General features: G+C 35.1%; 1 protein-coding gene across 3 annotated transcripts in view; it reads right to left on the reverse strand.

Moving 5' to 3' along the window:
- Nucleotides 1–25,143, reverse strand: part of LOC6641877 — a 51,619-nt gene that overhangs the window by 17,462 nt on the left and 9,014 nt on the right. For 2 of the 3 annotated variants that reach the window (XM_047010566.1, XM_023175778.2), the window contains one exon: nucleotides 21,055–25,106. In XM_047010566.1, the coding sequence (XP_046866522.1) occupies nucleotides 21,055–25,106 (4,052 nt within the window). Of the gene's footprint in view, nucleotides 1–1,942; nucleotides 1,997–13,826; nucleotides 13,866–21,054; nucleotides 25,107–25,143 lie in introns of those variants that run through there. The other variant, XM_047010564.1, reaches the window with a different exon arrangement.

Consider the following 25,143-nt stretch of genomic DNA (forward strand, 5'->3'; position numbering starts at 1 on the left):
ATATGTTGGTAATAAAAATTAAAAGAAGATTAGTTAAAATACCCCAAAATAACCCACTTATTAGTGGGTAAAAGGGCATAGACAGAGGATTATAGAAGGTTTTTTAAAGCAAAGGTTGTTCATAGAACTCTACTTAGAGTATCGGAATCCTGATTGCTAGAGAGCTTTTACTTAAAAGTTCCCGATTCTAAGCTAATCGATTAAGCTAAGCTAAGCTAAATATAATTGATTGGAAAGTGTCGAACAATATGGAAACTTTGATTCTGATTGCTAATATTGTTTGGAGCCTAATCACTAGGAATATTTAATTATAATTAAAAAAGGAAGAACTGACATTGAAAACTTAGTTTTTTTAAAGTTATTTTGGAAACAAAGGTTTGATAGAATATTTAAAAAAACTTTTAATATGTTTTATACGAAAAAAAAACGAAATAACTATCGTATAAAAACTAACTCAATTGTCTAATATTAATTTTGTTGTTTTAGATAAGCTAGTAGTATAAAATTATAAAAAATTAGTTTCAGTTATTATTTTCAAAGTATTCCATTTCTGATAATTTAGAATGATGACTAAGATTCAAAATCAGCATACCATATTTATTATAGGACATCTTTGAAACCGTCAAATACTTTTCATGAGAAAATTTGTAATTTTCTTCAAACTCATAAATACATAAAGTTGGTTTATAAAGAATTATTCGTTCAATTTAACTTCTATATATAAATTTGATTAGTTTTTCAACCAATTGGAAAATACTATCGTTCAGGTAAAATAAATTATCTGTCATTGAATAAAACCCTTCTTTATGGTTGGGTAGAAGTAAAATAAATATTATAATGCTAATATAAGTACGAAGTATGCTAAACAATCTACAATGTTTAACTTACTCCTCTTTGGTTGTTTAGTTAATATTTTTAACAAACTATATAATCTTTCTACATACTTATTTGCAAGCATTTCATAGGTAAATATTCATTGGGATTAACTAAGCGCCGTCTTAACACTTACAACAGGTACCTATGGAATATTTTAATCCAAATCCAACCCAATCTTAAGCCAGCTTATAGCCAACTTGACTAATCCTACTAACAATATAGTAAGCTGAATCAGCAAACAAATTTTATAAGTGACATTTTACACTTTTGAAGAAATTGAAAAAAAAAAATGAATGGCAAGCGAAATATTTTCTCCTATTGATTTAGTAACTTTACACTTTACTTATCTTCTTGTTGTTTTTGTTGCTTTTTTGCTCAATTTGGTCAGCACACAAACAACATTTCAATTTGCATGTCCAGACAAGAGTCATTTATCCGTACTGACAAATGACTTTGGCTAGTCAGGCCAAAAACAAAATCCACTTTGAATTTAAATTTGAGTAACAAATTGATGGAAGGAGTGACTCAATTTGTCTAGACTCTAGACTGACCAAAAATGATTAGAGACAAGGGCGCGACATTGTCGCCAGTTGGCTAATTAAACATACATTTTCGAGAATGGACGGCGGGGACTGCTTTTTGGGTTTAGACAAGATGTGAGATTCTCACTTTGTCTGCAGCTGATGAAAAGCCATATAATGCACTTGAGATATGAATATATAAATATGTATATAAATCTCCATTTTCATCTCTCCGTCACTTCATCAGAGGCATTTTGCCGCCTTTTTGTTGGTTTAAATCCATTGAACTTTCAATTAAGCACGTTCCACACAAGTCGAGGCGAATGCTCGACAAGAGGTGTGAGGAGAGGATAAAACGTTTAACCCCTTGTTGCCTTTTCATGAGAGACAAATTGTCTTTCTTTTGTTACGGGTTGGTTTTGTTTTTTTCCTCTTTTTTTGGGCTCTTTATAACTTTTTAAATTAATTGCCTTAAATTAATAAGACAGACTTGAGATAAACAATTTTTGTTTTTTTTTTGGGCGTGATTTATACTAAAGACTTACGATACATGAGGTTAATTTTTCTGTTGACAAGTTTGTCAGTTTAGGTTTACATACCTGCAAAGAGAAAGATATAGAAAAAAGTAGAGCAAATTAGTTAAAGTGTTTGAAGTAGTCCAAAAGCCAGCCACTGCTGCACCCCAAGGCGGAAATATCAATTTACTACAAAACGAACACATAAAATGCCAATTGGCAAATGACAGACCCAACACGAGTATAAAACCAAACTAGGGAACGGCAGAGGGGAGCAGTTGAAGAAAAATGCCAACAAATGGACGACGCCCACTAAAATTACTTACAAAATGTGCTTCAATTGCTTTAAAGACAAACGAAGCAAATGGTACCGAGAAGAGACCACTAAGAGCGAAGACAAAAAATTAAAATTCAATTGAAATTTGTTCTCAAAACCTAAGAATTTTATATCCAAATTGTTTTTGGTTTCGACCTCGAAGTTTTAGCCTGCCATATGTTTTATGAAAATCAAAACAAAGACGAAAATTTATCGGAAAACTTATCAAAAGTCGACTTATGAAGTTTGACCTAGAGCCTTGAAGAAAAGAAGATTTGATAAATTGTAAAAAAAAAAATTGGCATTTATAATAAAAAGTATTCTAGAAATTTAATATATAAACTTTGTCTTACATGGAAGACAACAAGGAGATTGTTTTAAAGTTTTAGGAGGTCTTAGGGGGGTATTCTGAATACTTTTGCATAATTTTTAAAACGTGATAAGAATAAAAAACTCATATAGACTACGAATATAGCAAAATACTGACTACTCAAATGAAGAATATGCAACTTTTCTGCTAGATTTTTGGTTTTAAAAATTTATAAAAATTAGTTAAAATCATAAATATATCTCTATATTTGTGTACGAGATACAGGAATGTATATTTAGGTCAGTAGGTCCATTAGAGGCTATAGAAATATATAAACTTAAACTTTGTTAAGTTATTCTTGAAAAAATATACTATCCAAATATGTTAGTCCTACATTGATAATTCCTTGTCATCACTATTATTACAATTACAATATTAATTAAAAATGGTAAATATTTTTCTTAGTAAGTTGCAAGACTGAAAAGTTTCAAGGATTCGTAAGTATTTCTTGATGGGATTTACTAGGAATTCCAACGATCTCCTCTCTTGCAGTTTTAACAATCTGACATTGCAATTCAATGGGCAGGAGATCGATGTCTCCCTCTATCCCTGTCTCTCTTTCTCTTACTCTCTCTTTCTGTGTTGCTCTTCACGCTCCGTCTGCATAATAAGGTCAAAATAATAAAAAAGAACTTTGAATGGGTGGAGAGGAAATAATGAAAACAAAAGTTGACGGCTGCTGCTGGTTGCGTGCCGATCGCCAACTCCAGGAATTGCCTTGGATGACTATCTATTTATGGAAACCATTGTAATAACTCCATCAGCAAGCAAATGAAATGGAATCGGGAGCGGTGGGCTAGGGAGATGGGCTATAGGCTAGAGGAGATGTGAGCTGGCCAGCATAAAACTTCAAACAGATGTCAAGCTGCCGTCATGTAATTATTATTAATGTGCTTGCCCCCCACCCCGTCCCAAGAATCCCCCTCCATCATCATTGCATGCCACTTTGTTTGCAACCCAACCCTATCCATTTAGTGGCTTGTCTGATCTCATCTAGCAAATATTCCGAAAACAAAATAACCAAAACTATGTGCCTCTGTTTTACATTAAAAATTATTGCTCAAAGATTTTTCTTCTGTTTTTTTTTTTTAAACGAGGCGTTTACTTGAAGTTCATTGAACTTACTCTCTACCTCCCTGCCCTCCCACACCCACTCCGTGGATGGTTCACTCACTCACTCACTCTGTGTGGGCATGTGGGGCAGACTGCGATTTTGCCATGAATTCCATGCTAATACTTACTATGAATAGCTAGGCTTTGATAAATGGCACATGGTACCGTATAGAAAACCGTAGATACATAGATAGATACACAAACACTTTTGCACTTACTCTCTTCTTTGCTTTGCTTTTGTAGGTTCAACCTTATATGGCTTTCTTTGGCCATTCTTTTGCCTATGTGCAAATTCATTGTCGTCTTGAGAACCTCTTTGAAAACTGAGAAACGTGAAATGGCTGATTGCATTGCTTTAAGACTTTTCAATTGATGAATTGCACTTGAAACCCACACAATAACAATAACAATAACCTCAAGTGAAATGCTACACATATCATTTTGGATTTGCAAAAAAAAGGAAAGAAAATAAATGGGCATGAAGACATATTTATGGCGTGGGAAAATGTGAAATAAATTTCACATTTTTGTTTAAAAAATCACGTTCAATTTGCCATAAAATTTGTTTGTTTTTTGTTTTACTCAAACATGATATCATCAGAATATAATATGTATATACTAAGGGTCTCTAAGCTCAACTCAACTCAAGGTCTAGAAACTAAGAATGTTGTTAACTAATGCACAAAAGTTTAGAGAGTTAATTGACTTACATGCAACCATATGAATTATTAATTTATTTAACTCTATTGTGCAATGCAGAATCAATTTTAAAATTCTATAAACGGAGGGCAACACCTGTTAAGGCAATTGCCAATTACATTTCAAAACTTATATGTTTTCTAGATGATAATTAAACTTGAAAACTAAAAGTTTATCTTTATTAAAACCAATTTATATAATTTCGAAAGATTTTAAAAATTTATACTGTATACATATTAAGAACAAACCTTAAGCATTTTGCATATTGATGACAAAATCAACTATTTTTGAAATAAAAATCACTTAGAAATATTTATATTAAGACCCTGAAATATCATAATATTTGCATGGTTATCGTCTCTGAACTTGATAAACTTTGCTGATTGCTTAATGGATTCCATCATCATCATTTTGAATTGAGCAATTGAGTTGCTTATCTAGCAATCAGTATATAGTTTACAGTTTTTATTTACATTGTTTAAACTGACCTCGAAATTGTGTTTATTATTATTATTTCTGCTCGTACATAAATAAAGTTGTTTACCATTGACCCAATGGCTTATCAAAACTGGTTGAGCTTCAATTAAATTAGTTCAGAAATCTGTTAAATCTCCCTTCTAAATATACTATATACTAAGCTTTTTGCCAAATTACGAGTAAATTAAGTTATTCGGTCAGCGGAACCATATCCGCCCCTTCTTTCCTCCCTATATATATATAGTATTCTGTCAGTTGGAAGGTCAGCCAAATGTTCTCTCTTGTGATTGATGACAATGGATTTATTGTTGTGCTTTCTGTATGAATTCAATCATATTTTACCATTAAATTTTTGCTTATTTATCGACTATAGAAATATTGCAAGAGCTTAGGTAAATTTTTTCTTTTCATTTGACTTTGGTAGAATGGAATATAAACAGAAAATAGCAATAAACCAGGGACAGCGACTTGAATTTTTGTTGACTTCATGCGTTTTGTTTTTTTTTTCGATTTTCGTTTTTTTCTTGTTTTGTTTTGTCTTTTGTGTAATAGAACTCGTTTATTGAAATTCCAGACGGGCTTATGGCGTTATGTGATATCATTGAGTCAGACTTACGCAATTTGCTGCTTGCTTATGATGGTGATGATGATATATGAAGATAATCAGAGGGCTGTTTGATTAGGTGTATAAATAGGGAGAATAGAATGATTAATGAGACTGGAAATTTTCTATTTACTTAGAATAGTTGAGTAAAAATGTTGATATTCAGTAGGGATGAATGTGAATTGAAGTTAAAAGAATTTATTATCAATTCGCAGACAATTTCCTTGTTTCTTGATGTCTCAATTATATTTGTTTCTCTTTCCTGGATTTTGGAATATATTTGGGTTAAGTTTAATATAAATTTTCTTTTAAATTATTAGCGAAAGCACAATTAATTAGGATATATTACATATTGTAGAGATAATTTAGTTTGGGTAAACCACATTCAATTTATAGTTGTAGCTTATTTTTCTATTCATTACATATCAACGGCCTTAAGTTGGTCATATTCTGTTAACTACGAAAAAGTGTGGCTGCATTTTTTAAAAAGAGAAATACCAAAATCTATTAACATCTTTCCAAACCTCCCTCGTTGAACAACTGCGACTTGAGAATCTTACATTACTTGCTGATGATGTCAGCAATTAGCTTGATTAACGCCCAAGCTTAGTCAATTAAATCCAATTGCTAAAAATTTCAAATTATGCAAAACGCACTTTACACCTCGTCTAATTCTTTTTCTGCTCCTCTCCTCTCTCAGTCGACCGCTTCACGGTTTTGTTTGCTGACTAAGCAAATGGCGGCACAGTTTAATGGTAAATATTTGAAATAGGCTTTTTGGCAAAATGCTAAGGTGCTATGAACTCCCACTGACCGAGTGGCCTGCAGAGGGGAGAAGATTTTAATTTTGCAAAAATAAAACAGAACAAACTAAAATTTTAGTCGGATGCCGCAAATTGTTTCATTGTTTTAAAAGTTAATTGTGTTTTATTGGCTCAGAGCCAAGTGCAGGGAATTTAATTAAAAATAAAGAGCAACAAAAAATACAAAAATAAAGAAAAATTGCAAATTGCATACGTAATTCAATTCATTTTCATTTACTTTCGTTTATATCACGTAGAAGGTTCTGTTGTCAGTTTATTTAGCTTTTTAAAATGTCATATGGCGTGTGGCGCTTCTATAAACAAAATAAAACCTTGTGATTGACATAATACAATAATGAACCCCCCCGTCACACACACATACACACACCTACACATAGATGTTCCACATGCATCATGTATTCATATATACTGATAATTGAAGATAATTAGATTGAGGTTTGCCATTAAAGCGCAACACACGGAAACGGGGATACAAAATGACTGAACTATGGTTGAAAAATTTACTTTTATGAGGTTCAATAATTTAGTTTACAATATTAAATTTTTATAAGAACAAAATATGATACAAGAATTATGGTTCAATGTTGTTTTCTTCTTCTAAAAGCTGCTTTCATAACAAAAATGAATAATTAAACAACAAATTCGAATACTAATGAATGGAATGTTTTGATTTTTTAATGGAATCTTTTAATAATGATTCAATTTCAATGAAAAAGCGAGATAGAAGAGTGTTAATTAAATATTTTCCTAAATGCCATGTTCATAATGCAATATAATAATTAGGTATTAAAACTTGATTTATGCATTTACAGTAAAAATTTGGATTTTTTTCATTTGATACCATGATTGAAATGATGTACAATTGGGAACCAATCTCTTAAACTTCAGGCAAAAACCTCTATTATAAATAAGTATTTCCTTTTTAGGATTGATTATCTTGGAGAAACAACTAGTAACTTATATTGAAAACAATTTCCATAATAGTGTGCCAAAACCTCGGACTCGTCATAGATCATAATTTCAATGATTCTACCACTTTTAGACATAGAAAAATATATTTAAGGGGATTAATAATTTTAAGTCTTAGGGTCTTCAAACAATTATAAAATATTTGTCATAAAATATTTCACATTTCTATTTTAAAAAGAGTTATGTTGTAAGGAAACATAAATAAGTACTGCCCCTGTAAAAATTTAAGCCTTTGGTTGATAATATGATAAGTAGTTAAGTTCTGCATGTTACTTGAGAAAAATATTAGCTTAAAGAGTAAGTTTAACTGCTACTTAAAGCTCATTTTAGGCTGCGCCCATGTACAGAGTTGCAAATATAATCTATCTATATAATGAATATAATTTACTGCTTGCACAGGAAGATAATTTCACTTGATGGAATTTGTTTTGTTTTGAATGGAAATTTAATTTTAGCTTAATAGGCTTAGATCACAATTGAAAGATAAAAAGCAATTGTCTGTATGAAATGCTTGGCCTAAAGCATACATATATATCTGCCCTTTGACCAAAAAGGGTTTACGGACTGTACATTTGAACCCTAAATCCAAGCCGTGCACAATTTGTATGCAACCCTTCTTCTACAACCACTAACTAAGACTACTAAGTATAATTTGTTTTACACAGAAAACTTTGTGCCTGACTGGTTTTTGTTTCATATTTACCCATACATGCATACGAACATACATATATCGCACACCTGCCCCCATGTTGACCATACATGGAAGTTGGCTGGTTGCCTGTCTGTGGTCAGTGACCACCACCAGCATAAGGATTGGGGTGGGTTGCAACTCAAGTGAGTTGAGCTTGAACCGTGCTAGGTCACTGACACTGATGGATTGACAAACTGTTGCCCTGGAGAGTTAGTATAACAAAAGTTTTTTCGCCATTCTTCCTATTGATTTTCCCTGAACTGAACTTCAACTTTTGCCAAAACAAAACCAGAAGAACTTCCATGTGACGTGACTGGTGGCAAAAAGTGTTAACCGGATGTGGGCAACATAAAATCGTTTAGCCAATAAAACCAAAAATAAAAAACAAAAAGACAAAACAAAACCCTATGTAATTATGTTGATGCATTTTCTGTTTTCTGTTTATTTCCTGTTGCCAATACAAAATGCAATTAGCCAAGCACTTCGGGTAATTATGACATAGACACAAGTAGAAAAACTTAACCAAGAACTCTCATATGAAGTGCCATCATCAAGAAAAAGAAGTCGTAGAACATTGTCTTAATGACAGTTGCCACAAATGGCAAATGCAATTGGCTCACTACCAGAAATGGTTCTAACTAACAGTAGTTCTAGCCGGAATGTTTCCTCTACTCCCCTCCAACCCCACCATGATCCCCATCCTATGTAACTTAGTCACACGTGCCTCGCATTTATCAAAAAGACATTTCACGCCCGTCTGAATTCAGTTGATATGAATCGAGAGGCTAATGAGCGTCGCTCCCCTGGTATGGGAATGAGGGAATACTTTATTTGAACTATCTCTATCTATCTATCTGTGTATACTAACCGAATGTAACCTCCAGACAAGAACATAATTTACATTTTATTTCGAGTTGATGAATCAGCTGTCGCCGCATACAAACAGAAACTCAGCGGCAAACAGAACTGACCTTTTTTTCCCCATTTGAATTGTGTTGGAATGTGAATTGAATTGGATTTGAAATGGGTGGGAGGGGTAAAGTCTGAATCTATGTATACTAAATGCCACATTTGCATGCGCCACTGACAACCCAAAGAAACCCCAAGGAAATGACTCTGAGTTTTTGTTAAATTAAAATAGAAAGGGACGCGACGGGTTCAACCCCAATATATGTAACTGAGGATTTAAATATAAACTAAAAAGAAAATATACATAATCAAAGGCAATTCTTTGCTTAAATTACCATAAATAAAGAAGAGTCTAAATTTTTTCATAGCAAGAAGTTCTAGAAGTTAGTTAAAAAGTTAATTGTTAGGTGAGTGTCAAGGTGGAAACAAAGTTTTTAACACATTTTAAAAATTCAACAGGTTTAATCTGTAGAAAGCATTCATAAATGAAGTTTCACATATTAAGAACTTGATATATTCGTTTTACAATATGTTGGAAAACTCTTAATGTAAAAATAACCATATCATACTTAAATAAAACTATTTTTAAATGTAGAAAATATAAAAATAAAAGTATAATCAGTAGAAAAGTCATTCAAATTCATTTTTGAAAAAAAATATTGCATACTTCTTTTCAACATATCTAAATAAATTTTCTAAAATTTCTTTCTTTATATACATATTTCCAATCCCTATAAAAAGTTAAACTTAAAATGATTTTCCTTAATTAAGTTCAAAGAACTATAATCATTAGAGATCATAAATGAAACGCATAATCCTTAGTCAACAGATATAAAAGCGTATTGATTTCAAAAATTAAAGTGCAATATCATTAAATCAACAATTTGGTTTTCTCTTTGATAGAATCTTGACATTTCGAGTCATCACCTTACTAAATCAATCCCATAGAATATATATCTCTTGTGATATCAACAGCCTTCTCATTATAGGAAGAAACGCCCCCCCCCATTTAAAAGTCAAACAAAGACACAGAAAACTGCCTTAAACTAACCAAAACTGAACAATCTTTTTGGTATGCTTGGCATATATTTTACATAACTGCAAACACACTCAGGCACACACACCGTTTCCCTCTTCAAATGCCTTATGTTTGTGCCCCTCTGGCCTCCTTCCAACGGGGCAGACATATGGTGCACGGTTGCAAGGAAAAGGTAAACAACAAAAATGCAACCGAAACTAAAATGGGAATAGTTCGGTGAAAGATGTGTGGCACATTAAAATGTGATTTATTTGAAAATGCCAAAACGAGCGAACAACGGGAACGAATGTCTCTCTCTGTGTTTGTGTTTGTGTGTGTGTGGGACTATTTTTGGAATGCCATCAAAAAGTCTAAAAAGAAAAGAGGGGAAGATCCACTGTATGGTATAGTAGGCACTGCTGAACTCGACACTAGGCAAAACGGAAAAAGGAAGTGCGCATTATTTGTTGAGGGTGCTCACTCTTATGGGTAGTCCATAGATAGTTTAGGGTGATCGCACACAGGCAGGTGCCAGGCAGCTGACACTGACTGCTTGGGCATTATATCCAATCAGTAGTGAAGCCTTGGAAATTGTTAAATTAATTGAAATTTGCCATTGGCCCACACTTAATGCAAAATACTAGATACTCAGACAAGAGAACAACGACCCAGTTTTACTAACTAAGGTCGTTTCATGGAGCTTCTACCAATGTAGACCAAGTAGTTGGCGATAATCAAATTCTAATGAGTTCTTTTGTGGGTAGTTTGCCTTATGAATGGGCGTAGGTGACCTACAAAAGCAAAAACTTTGGTACACACACGAAAAAAAAGACTGAAATTCTTTTCAAGTGAATGTTTCATGTGGGAAGAACAATCTTTTGGAGAATAGAAATATTCAAAAGAATGTACAATGGATACATGTGAATAATCTAGGTAACATAATTGAATGTGAGGGACAACAATGAAGATTTTTGCATTGTTAAACTACAGGATTGAAGATTGTGAGAGTACTGAAACAGTTTCAGTTGCAAAGATTACCCTAATCTGTATTTTAAACTGTATTTTAAACTGTTTTTTGTGCTATTAACTATGACTTCTATTGAAACTGTCTAGCAAGATCGATATGAAGTACTATACAAACATATACTTTACCTAACCATCATATTTAATATTATAAAAGATATTTGTAAAAACTAAACAGAAAACCCTTAAGAGATTTCAGGTAATGAGCTCTAGTTTAAAGAAAAGAGATTTAAAGTAATAATTTAAGACTTTATTTAATGCAAAATATTTCATTAAAAAACTGATGTTTCAAGGATCTAAAAATCAATAAAATTCTCTTATAAATCTCAAGCTTCTCTCCCGCATAAACAAAACTTGTGAAACTGATTTAAGAGTTCAGTAACATTCTAAGCTAAATTAAACACAAACTAAAGACTGTCTCTAAAAATAAACCAAGCCTGCATTACCTTTTGACTATGCTCGAGGCACTTCACTTTTCACACACAGTTTCTGCAGCAGCTGCAGTTGCCTTTTAAGGCCACTAAGCCTAGAAACAGAGCCCTATGCCATTCCAACCAACCAACCAACATCCATACACACAGTTCGCGACATAATAAAGTCCTTTAACCTTTTGCTCGAGTTTTTCTACACATTTTGTTTTCATTTTTTCTGTCTCTCTCTCTTCCTTTTGAAGGAACTTCCGCCTATCTTGACAGGATTTGTGTCGTCTGATGCCAAGCTTAGCATACTTGTAAGTTAAAGGTTTTTGCTTAAAAAAAGTAGATTTTAAAATGTGAATATAATGTATTTATAGACAAGACTCATTCTATATATGTAGATAGTATACGGGTATATATGCAATCTTCCCACTTGGGAATATACATACTTAGATTAGCCAGTAAAAACTGCTGGCGTAGTGAATCATTTTGAAATGCTTCTGTTTCATGTTTTTCTTTTCACCCAAACGGCCAGCTGGTGAGACAATAATTTATCATAATTTTTATAGACAAAGCGAAAAAAAACAAAACGAATGGAAATAGAACAACAAAATTGGAAGATTCTTTTTTTCTTTGGTGCAAAAACATAAACAAATGGAAATAGAAGAAAAAACTGAGAGCTGCAGGCAGCTTAAAATTCCTCAAAAGCGCACACACAAATTTACTAAAACATATATGTATATCTTTTCTATATGTATGTGTTTGTGTGTTTACATATATATTTCTCAAATTCTATTTTTAAGTTTAAAGCAAAAATCGAAAAAAATTAACAACTCGTGAAAAGTTGCAGCAAACTGTGTAAAAATTTGCGTTTTTACTTTGCTCTATCTCCCATGTACCCTTAACTCAAAAGGGGTATATTTGTTATTAAGAAAACTTGTAATCAAAGTTTTTTGAAATAACTAATTTAGGATCTAAATTTGTTTACCGACATCATTTGTTATAACGAGTTAACAAATCATATACATATATGTAAATCGAACATACATGAATAAGTCTGTTGAAATCTTCTAAGTTCGGGGTCCAAATCGGACTTGAATATTCAAAATCGACCAGTTTCTAATATTCAAAAAGTTAAAGGAGATATCAAAAGCCTTTTTTAATGAGTTAATACCTAAAATATTCCCTCAATCCCTCTGCATCCGAGACTGATATGAAATAATTCGGTGTAAAATTTCTGTAACTAGGTTAAAATTCATTTGTTAGTTTGGTAGCGGACTAGTGCATTTTATTTGCTAATATAATAATATTGAATGAAATAAACTAAAATATAACTATTTTATAAAGAAAACTGTTGTCTTAACAAAGACCTAAAAAATTAAGTAACCAAAAGATGACCTAACCAACAATGAGCTCGTAAAATCAAAAGCTTAAAGGGATTTGGCCTAATAAAGAGACAAATTTTTTAGGTAAAGAAATATTAAGAAAGAAAAATCGAAAATAGCATAGATACATATATAGAAGAATGGAATTTCCCAGGGTATATAGAACATAGTGTAGTCTATATTTTTGCAGCTCATATCTTTGATTTTGTTATTATTCTTTTTATTATTTTTTGTTATTACTGTGCTGACTCAATATAAACAATAACGAGCAACATACATACATATAGACAACAAGGAAAGTCAAATTGATGGAAGAGGCCATGTGACCAAAAGAAATCCACAAAAATGCCAGCAAGTGGAGCAAAAAAAAAAAAATTCGCAATACGTTTTTTCTTTTTTTTTTGGGCTAAATAGCAATTTGTATGCTAGCGTAAATTGATATGGTTATATGAAATGAAATGTATATAAAATATGTTTGTTCAGATAATTTGCATACACAAAATCTGTGCTTCCCTCACAAAGACCACAAAAATAAACAGACAAGAAAGTGGCTACAAAATGGACAAGTAAAGTGTTTTCCCATAGCGAAAATTTGTTGTCTGGCCAATATCATGGTCAGGAAAATCAGAAGCGTAATGTAAGCAAAGGAAAAAGCAAACTGACTGTTTATTGACCATTGAAAGAGATTGATAGATGGCATTTGAAAAGAATGAAAGGAAAAGCCAAAAATCTACAATCAAGAAACAACAACATCTTCCTCTAACATCAAGTCTAGGATAAATAAACTAATGAAATAATCAAAGAAAAATTATATGAAACTTTGTTCGATTTACAATATCTTAAAGATATACAATTGAAGATATATGTATACTAAGATCGGATGTATCATTAATTATATAGAAAATAAACTTATTAGTTGATTCATTAATAATTTTTAATGATTTGCAGTACATATATGAAACTCAGGAATGATTTCCGCTTCTATATTAATAAAACTTTTAGTGGGATGTTTATAAATACAAAGGCTTAGCAAAGTCATTTAATTTTAAATGAATGAATACTTATTTGATAATGATGTGTATTCATACCCAAGAACTCACAATTGAACAAAAAGTTTCATTCATTCAGTTAAAGAAAACATTTGGATGGACGAATTTTGACGTCGACTGGATATGGAAAAGATCTTTAATATTTATAAATGGAATTTTCGTTAAAAAAATAAACACTTCAGAACAAATCTCAAAATCGACTACCCGAAAATCAGCCGACCTTTTAATATTCCTATAGAAATTTCACTAAAATAAGACGTATTTAAGCGTGAAATTTAATTTGCCACACTTTTCTATACAAACATTTAATGTATTTTGAAAATAATTTTGCTCTATTCAATTTTAGTTCTACCTATTGACGTTTGCAGAAAATTCATTTCAACTGGCTAAAAACAATTAAAAATTTTTATATTTTTTTAGTTTCCATTTGACTGGCTCCATATGTTTGACTATTTCAATTACTTTGCATTCCAAAATGAAATATTTCGAGAATCTCTCTTAGCACATTACCAATTTGTTCTTCTTCTTCTGTTCACTTGTGCCTTATAATTTATGATGATATATAACTTCGACCCAATTTAATCAATTTCCATAATTAAAACTAAACGACTCATCAATTAGCTTAAGGAATGTGAAAAAAACCAACAATATCTAATTGTGTTTAAGTGCAAGTGCCCTTAGATCAACCACCCAGCGATCCACCAGCTCACCCACTCATCCAACTAGACAAGGAGGAGGTGGAGATGAATAGGTGCGAATCCACAAAAAGAAAAAAACAAACTTTCGAATGTTTACGCAAAATTGTTAAAAGAGTGTGAAAAATAAATTGTGCCCCAGCGGCATAAAGTTTTAAACAAAACAAAAACAATAAAGGTACTGAAAATAAACTTGAAATTAATTAAATTTCCGGCTGACTTTCGCCCTGGTACATTTATTTTGGAAGCGACTGTAACAACTACCTACCTACCTATTACTGGAGTCTTCAAAAGGCAAACAAAATGCCGTTTTAATTTGAATAAATTACAGCAAACTGTGAGACAATGGAAATGCCTTAGCAATGATCTCAACGTAAAAACAAATTGTTTAAACAAAATATAACAAACTCAAGTATTTTAATTAATTTAAAGAAATTGTATCAACAAATATCTTTGTTGTTGCTGTAACTATTTAGAAAGCGGTTTTTAGTGCGAATCATTTCGATATGACAAAAAGCAAGTTGCATTTTTATGGCCAACCAAAGTTAGTCAGCGGAGGGGGGCAAAGTCGGGGGCGGTGGTTATAGATATAGGCAATCATTCAAGCAAAACGAATTGCTACAAATATGGCATAGAAATTTTTTAAATGGCCAAAAAGATAAGCAGCCGGTGTTGTCAATTGTCAATTGTAATGGCAGGTAAAAATACTCAAAACACCTTTAAAAAGAGAGTCTTTCGGCAAAAGAGACACTGTAAGACTAAGAGCATAACAGCGAACTAAAGAGAGACAAGATCATGTAAGATTGTAAGAGAGTGACACTGAGTCAACAGAGCCATGTAAGACACAGATGACTCGAAGGCGGATGCAACATTCTGTTGAATATACATATAAGGGTGGAATTATGCAACAGGTGCTGCACATTAATGAAAAGATCAAAGATCAAAGTGTTCACTATACAGATGGAGGTATATACTATGTGCATCAGCTATAGGAATTACTTTGGAATGTGAGACAGAAGGGCATCAGACAGAAGGGACTTGAAAGGAATGAGGATAAGAAAGGATTCTGCTCTTGGGTGACTGAATTACTGTTGAATAATGCCGAACAAAAGTCGTTTAAGAGTATCTCATCTCTAGAGTTGATAAAAATTTTTCCACATTTATGTTCCACATTGAAATATCTCTAATTCTCTTTTCTCAAATGTATATGTTTTTGAAGATTAACCTCGATCTAGCTTTGGTTTTAATTTCAAGAAAATCATAATCTAAACAGATATTTAAAAAACAAAAATCACAATCGCAAAGAACTTTCATTATTTAAGAAAACAAATTTCCATGGAAAGGCATTGAATGTGATCAAAGCTCTTAGCCGATTGCATTTTATCTTATCAAATTTTGCAAAAAAAAAAAATTGCAAGCAATTGTTATAATAACTCAATTGTTATAACATTGATAATATGACATAAATCTTTTCACATATATAAACAAATTTTCTATATTTATTTCCTTTTATACCAGTCAAGTGGAATTAAGTGATCTTTATCTTTAGTTAATTAAGACAAAATATTGAAATATTTAATAAGCATATAATTAATAACATTTATACTTAACAGAGTTAAGCAAAAGAGCAAAAAACTTTAAGAGAACTTTTTTGTGTAGGGGAAAGAACATTAGGTTTTTTTTTTATGTCTCACCCACACAATGTTTTGCTTTTGTATTTCATTTGCCTTCGCCTTTACCTTCAAAACTTACGACAACGACAACGACCATAAACTGAATGGGAATGAGAATATATATGCTTATATATGTATATGTACGTGTATGTGAATGTTCACAGCAAATATTTGATGAAAATGAAATCTAAACGCACGAAAAAACAACACAACGCACAATAAAAGAGAACAATTGAAAGCCCCGTTGGGCAAGCACATTAAATAATCATTTAGGGAGACGGAATGGGAGGGGGAGTTGGGGGTAATACCCCAAAATGTAAGGTGAAGGAGACACAGTTAGTTTCTCGACTAATACCCTGTATTAAGTTTCAAGAAAGTTGTATGCAGATAGAATAATAGGACAGTAATTGAATGAATTTATGATGTAGGTTAATGGTCCTGGAAAAGACTAAATGACTTTGGTATATTGTCTTCTAATAAAGTTATTCATAGATGTACAGCTAAAACAATTAATGCAATTACTTTACTGTGGAATATTAAAAACATGAAGTATAAAGTATTTATATAAAATATTTTAAATACAACAAAAATGGTTGTAAAAAAAGGCCCATTTCTTTAATGGATTCTCGAATGGTAAACAATTGTTTAGATATTCTCTATATATATTTAGTATGTCTCCACAGAGCTATCGACTAGGTAATTTTCTATGTAGAGATGCGCTCTATTTGGCATAGGGTATCTAAAAAGCGATGTCTAGACAAAATGTTGGTCATATTTTTATTATCGGGCGACAAGAATATATGTAGGTACATGGAAAGAACAACCAAAGCGATAAGCAAATAAATAAATAAAGACGTAGTAGTTTGTTAGTTTTTATGTTTCTTCTTTTTGAGTTTTTTTTTGAACTGTTTCTAAGGTTTCCTAAGTCAACTGACCAGAAGAGTCTCTTGTCTCTTGTCACTGGGGATTTTCATTTGATTACAAACAGAAAATGCAGATATTTAATTAGCTTCATTTTTTGTTGTAGTTTTTTTGTTGGTGGTGCAACTTAATTTTTTTGATTGTGCTTTCTTTTTGTCGGTGTAATTATGCTTATTATTTTATTCACATGAAAACTGTCAAGCGCAACAACAAATTTCCGCAAGAGTAGACAAAACTGAAATATATATAAACAAAATGTATATTTGTTGTTGTTATTATATACACATTGTAGTAGTAGTTAGGTATCCATTCGTAGTTAAATTTGAGCGGAAATCAAGGCGAAAGTTTTTCTGACTCTCGCTGTGTTGCCTGAAGACGAAACGCGATTTGAGTTGGCAATGAAGAAAAGACAAAAAACAAAAAATGGGTGCAGCATAAAAGTCATTTGGTTTTTGTTTATCCAAATATGGGACGGGAATGAAATTGGAGGCTAAAAATGGTTAGAGAACCAAAAAAAAAAATATTAGAATTTCATTTTTAATACCCTTCAATACCCTTGAATGAAAATATTAAAACAGAACTTGGCCATTAGATTTTCTACTCCATTAAATTTCATATAATTTCATTAAATACTCTACAATACTCTAAGTATAATTGACATTGAATAGTTCTAAACTATTAAATATTATTATTTATGCTCAAAAATTTATCAAGGGCCGGCAATAATTCGGATTTTTTTAAAATAAAAATTCTTTAGATGTATAACAGAAAACTCTGTTTTAATTATAAAAATTTTTTTCAATTCTTTTTATATTTGTTCTTTCTCGAATTGGTTAGTTTTTCACTCACTTTTTGGTATAAGTATTGCTTATAAAAACTCAAGGTTTGATTTAAATTTCAATCTAAACAAATTGACAAATATAATAGAAGAATTTATACACCAATTAATTTGTTTTGCAAAACGTTTTGAAATATATATATTATTATAAGAATTTTTCATCTGAAATTGATAACTGAGGAAAAACAAATGCAATAAAATTCTTAAAATCAGTGATTTACAGTTAAAAATTTTTTTAAAAAGTTCCACACATATTTTGAAGATCCAAAAAACTCGATTTTAATACTCCTCAATGCTACCTGCTAAATCGAAACAGCTGGAAACACTTTCATCTAATGATCCCCAAAAATTACCTAGTATGTCTTCTAGTTTTAAGGAATACAAAATCTTCTTACTAGATTGTTTCACAATTGGAGTAAGAAACTATTTTAAATGGATCTACTTAATTTAAATAATGTTTTATTCAAAATTTTGCCAATTTTGATGGATTTCTCCTAAAAGGTAACTGATTAAATGCACAAAATGATCTCATCCTAAGTTGTTTAGCAAATGAAATTATAATAAAATCTATACAAGGGCAAAGCAATCGGATTTCATCATCATCATCATAATAGTTATAACTCTTACACACTCGTGTCCCAAAAATGAATGCCATTGTGAGAGATGTTAAACTGTTAATGCCGTGTGAATAGGTCAAGTGAAAAAAATGCCAAATAAACATTAATGTTAATTGGAACTCTCATAGTCTTGAAGTTAAGTAAAAGAAACCAACTTATTATTTTATATATAGGTTTTTTTATATTGTTAAACAAAAAGCCCGACGTCATCGACTCAATTAACATAATGAGAGTGAAAGAAAAACCGCTGGCAAAAATAAAATGTAACAAAGGCCGAACGCCTAAAAGGACTGAGGAATGGACGGGGATGGGGGTAGGGGAGAATATTACACAAAACTAAGGTCAAGTGGTCATTGTCTCTGGCGTGCAGGCAGGGGCAGCATCTCGACGACATTAAAGTAATTTGTAGGAGACATAAAAAATGCAGCAGCCAAGGGAAATTAAGTAAATGTGTATTGTGTGTGTGTGTGCGTGTGTGTGTGTGCGAGGCGACAAAATAAAAATAATAACAACAAAAGCCATTGATTTATGCCCAAGGATTATGGACATAGAGTGCCAAGGGATGGGTAAGAAGGTCGCCTAATAAATCACTAAAACGGGGCCGAGTCGGGGAAGCTATGCGTCTTAGTCGCGTTTAAAATTCACGCGCTTTCGTTAAGCCGATTAGTGGGCACGTAAAGGGATAATGGGAAAATCTCTCAATGATGATGATGACAATAATGATGTATCCTTGTGAAAGCTTTGAATAAGAAGCGCCCCCAACTGATTTAAGTTGTCATTTCATCTGTTTCGCCCCAGTAAGCAGATACAAATTGTATCCAAAGGTTGGCTCCTTCTTAGCAATTGCCGCCCAAATCAATTAACACTGATAAACAAGATCAAAGTCGCACCATTAGCGTTACTCAAGCGGAAATGACTAGAACAACGACGGGAACCAGAGAAAGAGACAGAGCCAACAAATCGCATCGTTTGCATAATTTCTGTTTCTTTTTCTTTACAGACATAAGAAAACACAACAAAAACGAATTGGTAATGGTCTAACCAAACAGACAGAAAACAGACCTAAAAGAACATAGACGAAGAGACACTACCCTAAAATAAACTAAAGAAATTACAAATGTTTGTAATCTTTGCTGATCTTCAAAACCAATGAACCTTGCTAAAATCTTAGGGTATAACAATGGGAGCGGCTCCAAAATGAAAATCCATAGCAGAGGGATGATGATAATGATGTAGGAAGTAGACGAAAAACAAAAAAAAACAGAGACCATAAACACTAGCGTATAGTTTTTGCTATAACCAACAAACAACCCTCCTTTCAGAGAAGTAGCACTAACCATAGAACACATAGATGGGACAAACTCATGATTTTTTGATTGCAAACGCTAGCCTAGTCATGGAACCCCAGAGAACTTCGGGAAAACCCGAACGCTCTCACTCTCAATGAGAGCGTAAAATGGGGAGAGGGCAAAGCAGCTACGAAAAAATTTCAGTCTAGCACAGACTACCGAACGACGAAGGCAGGCCTACGTCGCTTGTGATTTCGTTCTGTCTATGTATGTGTACACTCGTCGGTACATGCTCAGGCTTCGTAGTGTGTGTGTGACGTGAAGTTGTACAACATCGCATTTCAATAGCTCGCTCGACCAAAATTTTTCATTTTCGACAAAACAGCGACAATGCGAATAAGAAATGCCCCTGTGGAAAGAATATCAAGAAATATTGGCATCAGCTACGTATGTATCCCGGTGGCTGTGCCGATAGAGTGTTTGCTTGGCAATAGGAATGTCGCTGGTTCGAATCCCTACTCGATTATCGTTAACGAAGTTTTTTTTTGTTTTTTTTTTTTATTTTGTTCCTTTTTGATTTTTTTTTTATTTATTTTCATTTTGTTTTTTTTTCCTTTTGTTTATTTTTATTTTTTTATTTTTATATAAATAAAAAAAAAAACAAAAAAAAACTTCGTTAACGATAATCGAGTAGGGATTCGAACCAGCGACATTCCTATTGCCAAGCAAACACTCTATCGTTACAGCCACCGGGATACATACGAAGAAGACGGCAATATTTCTTGATATTCTTTCCACAGGGGCATTTCTTATTCGCATTGTCGCTGTTTTGTCGAAAATGAAAAATTTTGGTCGAGCGAGCTATTGAAATGCGATGTTGTACAACTTCACGTCACACACACACTACGAAGCCTGAGCATGTACCGACGAGTGTACACATACATAGACAGAACGAAATCACAAGCGACGTAGGCCTGCCTTCGTCGTTCGGTAGTCTGTGCTAGACTGAAATTTTTTCGTAGCTGCTTTGCCCTCTCCCCATTTTACGCTCTCATTGAGAGTGAGAGCGTTCGGGTTTTCCCGAAGTTCTCTGGGGTTCCATGACTAGGCTAGCGTTTGCAATCAAAAAATCATGAGTTTGTCCCATCTATGTGTTCTATGGTTAGTGGAAGTAGACTGCCCAACCCATCAACCCCCTAACACATCTTCCCCCCATTCCCCCTTTTGAAGTGTCGCTGGTACTCACCAAAACATTCTTTTGATTCTCTTTATCCAACAGAAATTCCATGCTTTTATGTGGCCTGCGGACCGATGCAATTTGAACACCTGCCGATTTCGATGAGGATTTAATACGACGATGTCCATTCGAACCATCCACATTTTCATCATCATCATCGACGTCATCTTCATCATCACCGATGTCAACATCATAGGCGGCACTGGTGACATTTAGACGTTTCACTATATACCGTTTATGGGGCAATGTCAATGGATTGCTGGTTATATCCATAAGGGAACGTGTTTTACCCGATATAACCGTTTCATGTGTATCCAAATTGGTTTCAATTAAACCCATTTTACCAACACCATCGGCATTCTCAATTACGGGCGAAACGGCAACCGGTACGGCTGTCACCATAGTGGGTCTGGCCATGCCGGCAACACCGCCACCACTCAGCTGATTGAACATTTGCGTCTTTTGGGCCACCGAGGCACGCGACGGCGATTCGGTATCACGCATCCTCGACGTTTGCCTGTCCGATTGCAACTGTTGCAACTGTGCGGCAAATGCCTGATACTGTTCCCTTTCAGCGGCCAGTAAAGCTTCACTCATATGGGCAGCATTCAATGGATTCGGACTAAGATTCGCATTTGGATTCTGCGCATGCGTTAAGCGTGGCGGTTGTTTTGGCAACGGCGGTTTGCCAGTTACCACTTTCTGTAAGGTTGAAGTCTTGGCTGGCTCCGGATTGAATTGTGGTTGCTGTTGTTGCTTGCTGCTGTGCATGCTGGCGGTGCTGGCCTCGGAGGCATTGCTGTCATCCAATTGAGAAGAATTTGCGGATTGATTGTGGCTTCTGGGTGGTTTAAGGGGTATGTGTATGAAATCAGATGATTTGCCATTTCCTTGTTTCGAGTTTGATGATTTATTTGATCCAGATTTGCTGCTTGTTGTTGTTGTAGTTGTTGTCGTTGTTGCTGTTGTGATGGGCTTTGGCTCGAATTGTTGCTGTTGCTTCTTTTTGCGTCTCAATGAGAATCTCAAGCCATGAGCAAATCGTGATAGAAAACTCTTAGAACTGGGATGTTTATCATCGGTTTTACCCTTGGCCTGAACCTTGGATTCTTTCATTATTGTGGTTGGTGTTGTGGTTGCTGTTGTTGTTGCACTTGATGGCGACATGTCAATTGATTCGTTATCCTCGTAACGTTGCAGCAATTGCTGCGAGGCATACAATATATGATGAGCACGATTAGTGGGCGGTTCACTTAATATCGGCAAATGTAGGCTTAATGGACGCTGTGGTGCGACGTTGGAGGCGACAGAGGCGACGTTTACGGCGGCTGGAGAAGCGTACGCGACGGCGCTTGGTTCAAGACTAACGGCACTACTTGAAACGGGCTCGATCGACGGTACGGTTTGAGGAGGTTCGACTGGCGTCACTACGTTTTGACGCTCGGCTAGCGTCGCTGCTTGTATATTCTCGTTGTTATCATCGCTCTCGCTTTGCTCCATGTTCTCTTCGCCGACGATCGCTGGTGAGCTCTCTTCGTGGTGCTGTTCTCTTAATTTCTCTCTTTGCTTCTCTTGCTCTTGATTGTAGCGTGCGGCAACATATTCATTCTCTTTGGTGTTATGTATAACAGTGGCATCTGTCTGCTCCAATACATCATCATCATCCGCCTCGTCATCCTCTTCATCACTGTCTGCCTGCTCCTCTTGTGGCTCTTCAGAGGATTGCTCTTGCCAGCAATACTTGCTAACGACTGGACAGAAACTCACCTCCTTGCTGAAGGAATTTCTCGATCCAGCTGGCAGGAGAATACCCAAGGGCTTGGGCTGAGTGGGCGTCTGTGGCAACTGATGCATCGAGGTGTGGGCACTGCTCACAAACATGTCGTCCTCTGTATCCGCATTAGCATTGTCATAGGACGACAGATTTGGTGTACTACTAACCAAATTCTTTTGCTTGGCAGCCGCTGCTTGGGAGTGGAAGCGACGTTTTGGTAGGGAACGCACTGGTGGCGACTTAATGGTCACTTCTAGTGGTTCAAAATTACATTTCTCCAGACTCTGGGCATAGGAAGTGCGCAAATTTGTGGGATCCTGATCGAAAGTTTTGCCAAAACTGCTAAAACTAATGACGGCCGCTGGTGGTAATTGAGGATTAGATTGGCTGGGCTCTGTGGACAGATGGGGATTGGGATCGTCTACAGAACGTTTTTGTCGAGCCGGTGGCTTCCGTATAGTCAACTGGACATGCTGCACCTGGGGAGGAGGCTCCATGATCGGAGCAGAATCCACCTGATCTTCCACAATTTGGTTTACAACAGGCTTTTGCTCCTCCATTTCCACAACTGGTTTGTCATTTAGAATAGAAGCATTCTTATCATAGATTTGACTTAATTCATCCAACAAAAAGTTACCCTTGCATATAATTTGCTCGTAGTCGTCCTTAGAACAACGTTTTTGCTCTGCCATAGTTGAGTTTTGTGAACGTTTCGAATTATTTACAATATTTTCAGTATCCGGTGTAGCCTGATCCGAGTAATCCAATAGAGTCAAGTTCTGGTAACTGGCGTTCAAGTAGCCCAATCCTCTGGCTGCTCCACCACGTCCGCCACGTTCTGTCCAACTGCTGCTTCTACGTATACGATATAAACTGGGGCAGTCCAAAAAGAAATCGTCTCGTCGTTCTTCCTCTTCCAAATCAGCCTCTTCGCTCGAACTATGCCCACTGCTGTGACTCTGACAGTTGCGTCTTTGACGTGGCCTCCGCCGTCGACCCAAATCGGGTAGTTCGTTGGGTAAACTAATGGCACCCAGAACGGGTGAACTCTCCGCCGACGAGGAAGAGGCAGAAGGAGAGGAACTTCGACCACTTTTACTCGCCGTATTTCGTTTAGTGGCCAGCACGTAGCCGTAATCCGTAGACGATGGAGACGATGGCGAACCTCGCGGTTCGCGTATATCGGGCAAACTGTTGCCTAGCCAAGTGAACGAGGCGGCAGACGATGATGAGGCAGCACTGGGAGATGGTGATGGTGAATGCTGAGAGCCATTTGCTCTCTCCGACGTCGTCGAGCTATTTATAGATGATGTTGGAGAGCAGGGCACGGAAGACTTCTCCGTTGCCATCTTGGTCGGTGTTGTGGCGATGCTGTTGCCGCTGCTATTCTCTATTTTCGTCTGACACAAATCATGTCCGCCATTATTGGAGTTTTTGGATTCCTCCAGTTGTAGTTCCTCCTCCTCTTCGGCTTCGCAAAGTTTATCGAAATTCTTTGGTATGGATTTAGATTTCTCGCGTCGCAAAGTACTTGGCTCACAATAGCCAGAATCCTCAGACAAATTCTCCGCCGAATTGAGAGGCAGACGCCGCGAGGCAGCCACCACAGCGCCTCCTGTACCGCCCTGGCTAAGTAAACTGTGACCACTGCTACTGTCACTTGAGGAGCTGCTGGATTCTGAATCCGATTTGATTTCCGCCTGCAAGTGCAGACTCTTGGAGAATAGATCTCGCTGATCCGCCTCAAAATTGAGTTTGTTTAGCTCAAAATATGTCTGATGCAGTCTACCATCACTGGACTCGTAACGCTTCATTAGGGACAAGGATGAGGCGGAACCGCGACGGCTCTCAGGATTGCTAGTATCACTGGTACCGCCTCCAGCACTTAAATCACAATTGATCAGGGATGGTGAACTATTGCCCAGACTATTCATGCTCTGATGTTGTTCCTGCAGTGTCAATTGTCGTTCCAGCGATTCAAATTGCACCAGGGATGAGCTGCGCGACAGCGAATGATACGAATCATTGTCTGAATAATAATCCTCGAAGCCACGACGACTGCCAGCACTGCTCCTCTGTCCCTGACTGCCGTAGCTATCTCGTGCGCTGGCCTCCAGGGCCAGAAATCTCTCAAGGCTATTGTGTGATTCGGGATCATAGCGGCAACGTCTCAATTGTACCACATCGTCCAGGCTATGTGGTTGTTGCTGTTGGTCCAGCTGATCTGGACAACGTCTGGCTCTCTTCGGGGGACACACAAAATCTCTCTCTGATATGGCATCGATATCTGTAAAGAATATTAGACATTATTAGTATATATTAAT

Source organism: Drosophila willistoni (assembly GCF_018902025.1).
Source record: "Drosophila willistoni isolate 14030-0811.24 chromosome 2R unlocalized genomic scaffold, UCI_dwil_1.1 Seg167, whole genome shotgun sequence".
Taxonomy (NCBI): domain Eukaryota; kingdom Metazoa; phylum Arthropoda; class Insecta; order Diptera; family Drosophilidae; genus Drosophila; species Drosophila willistoni.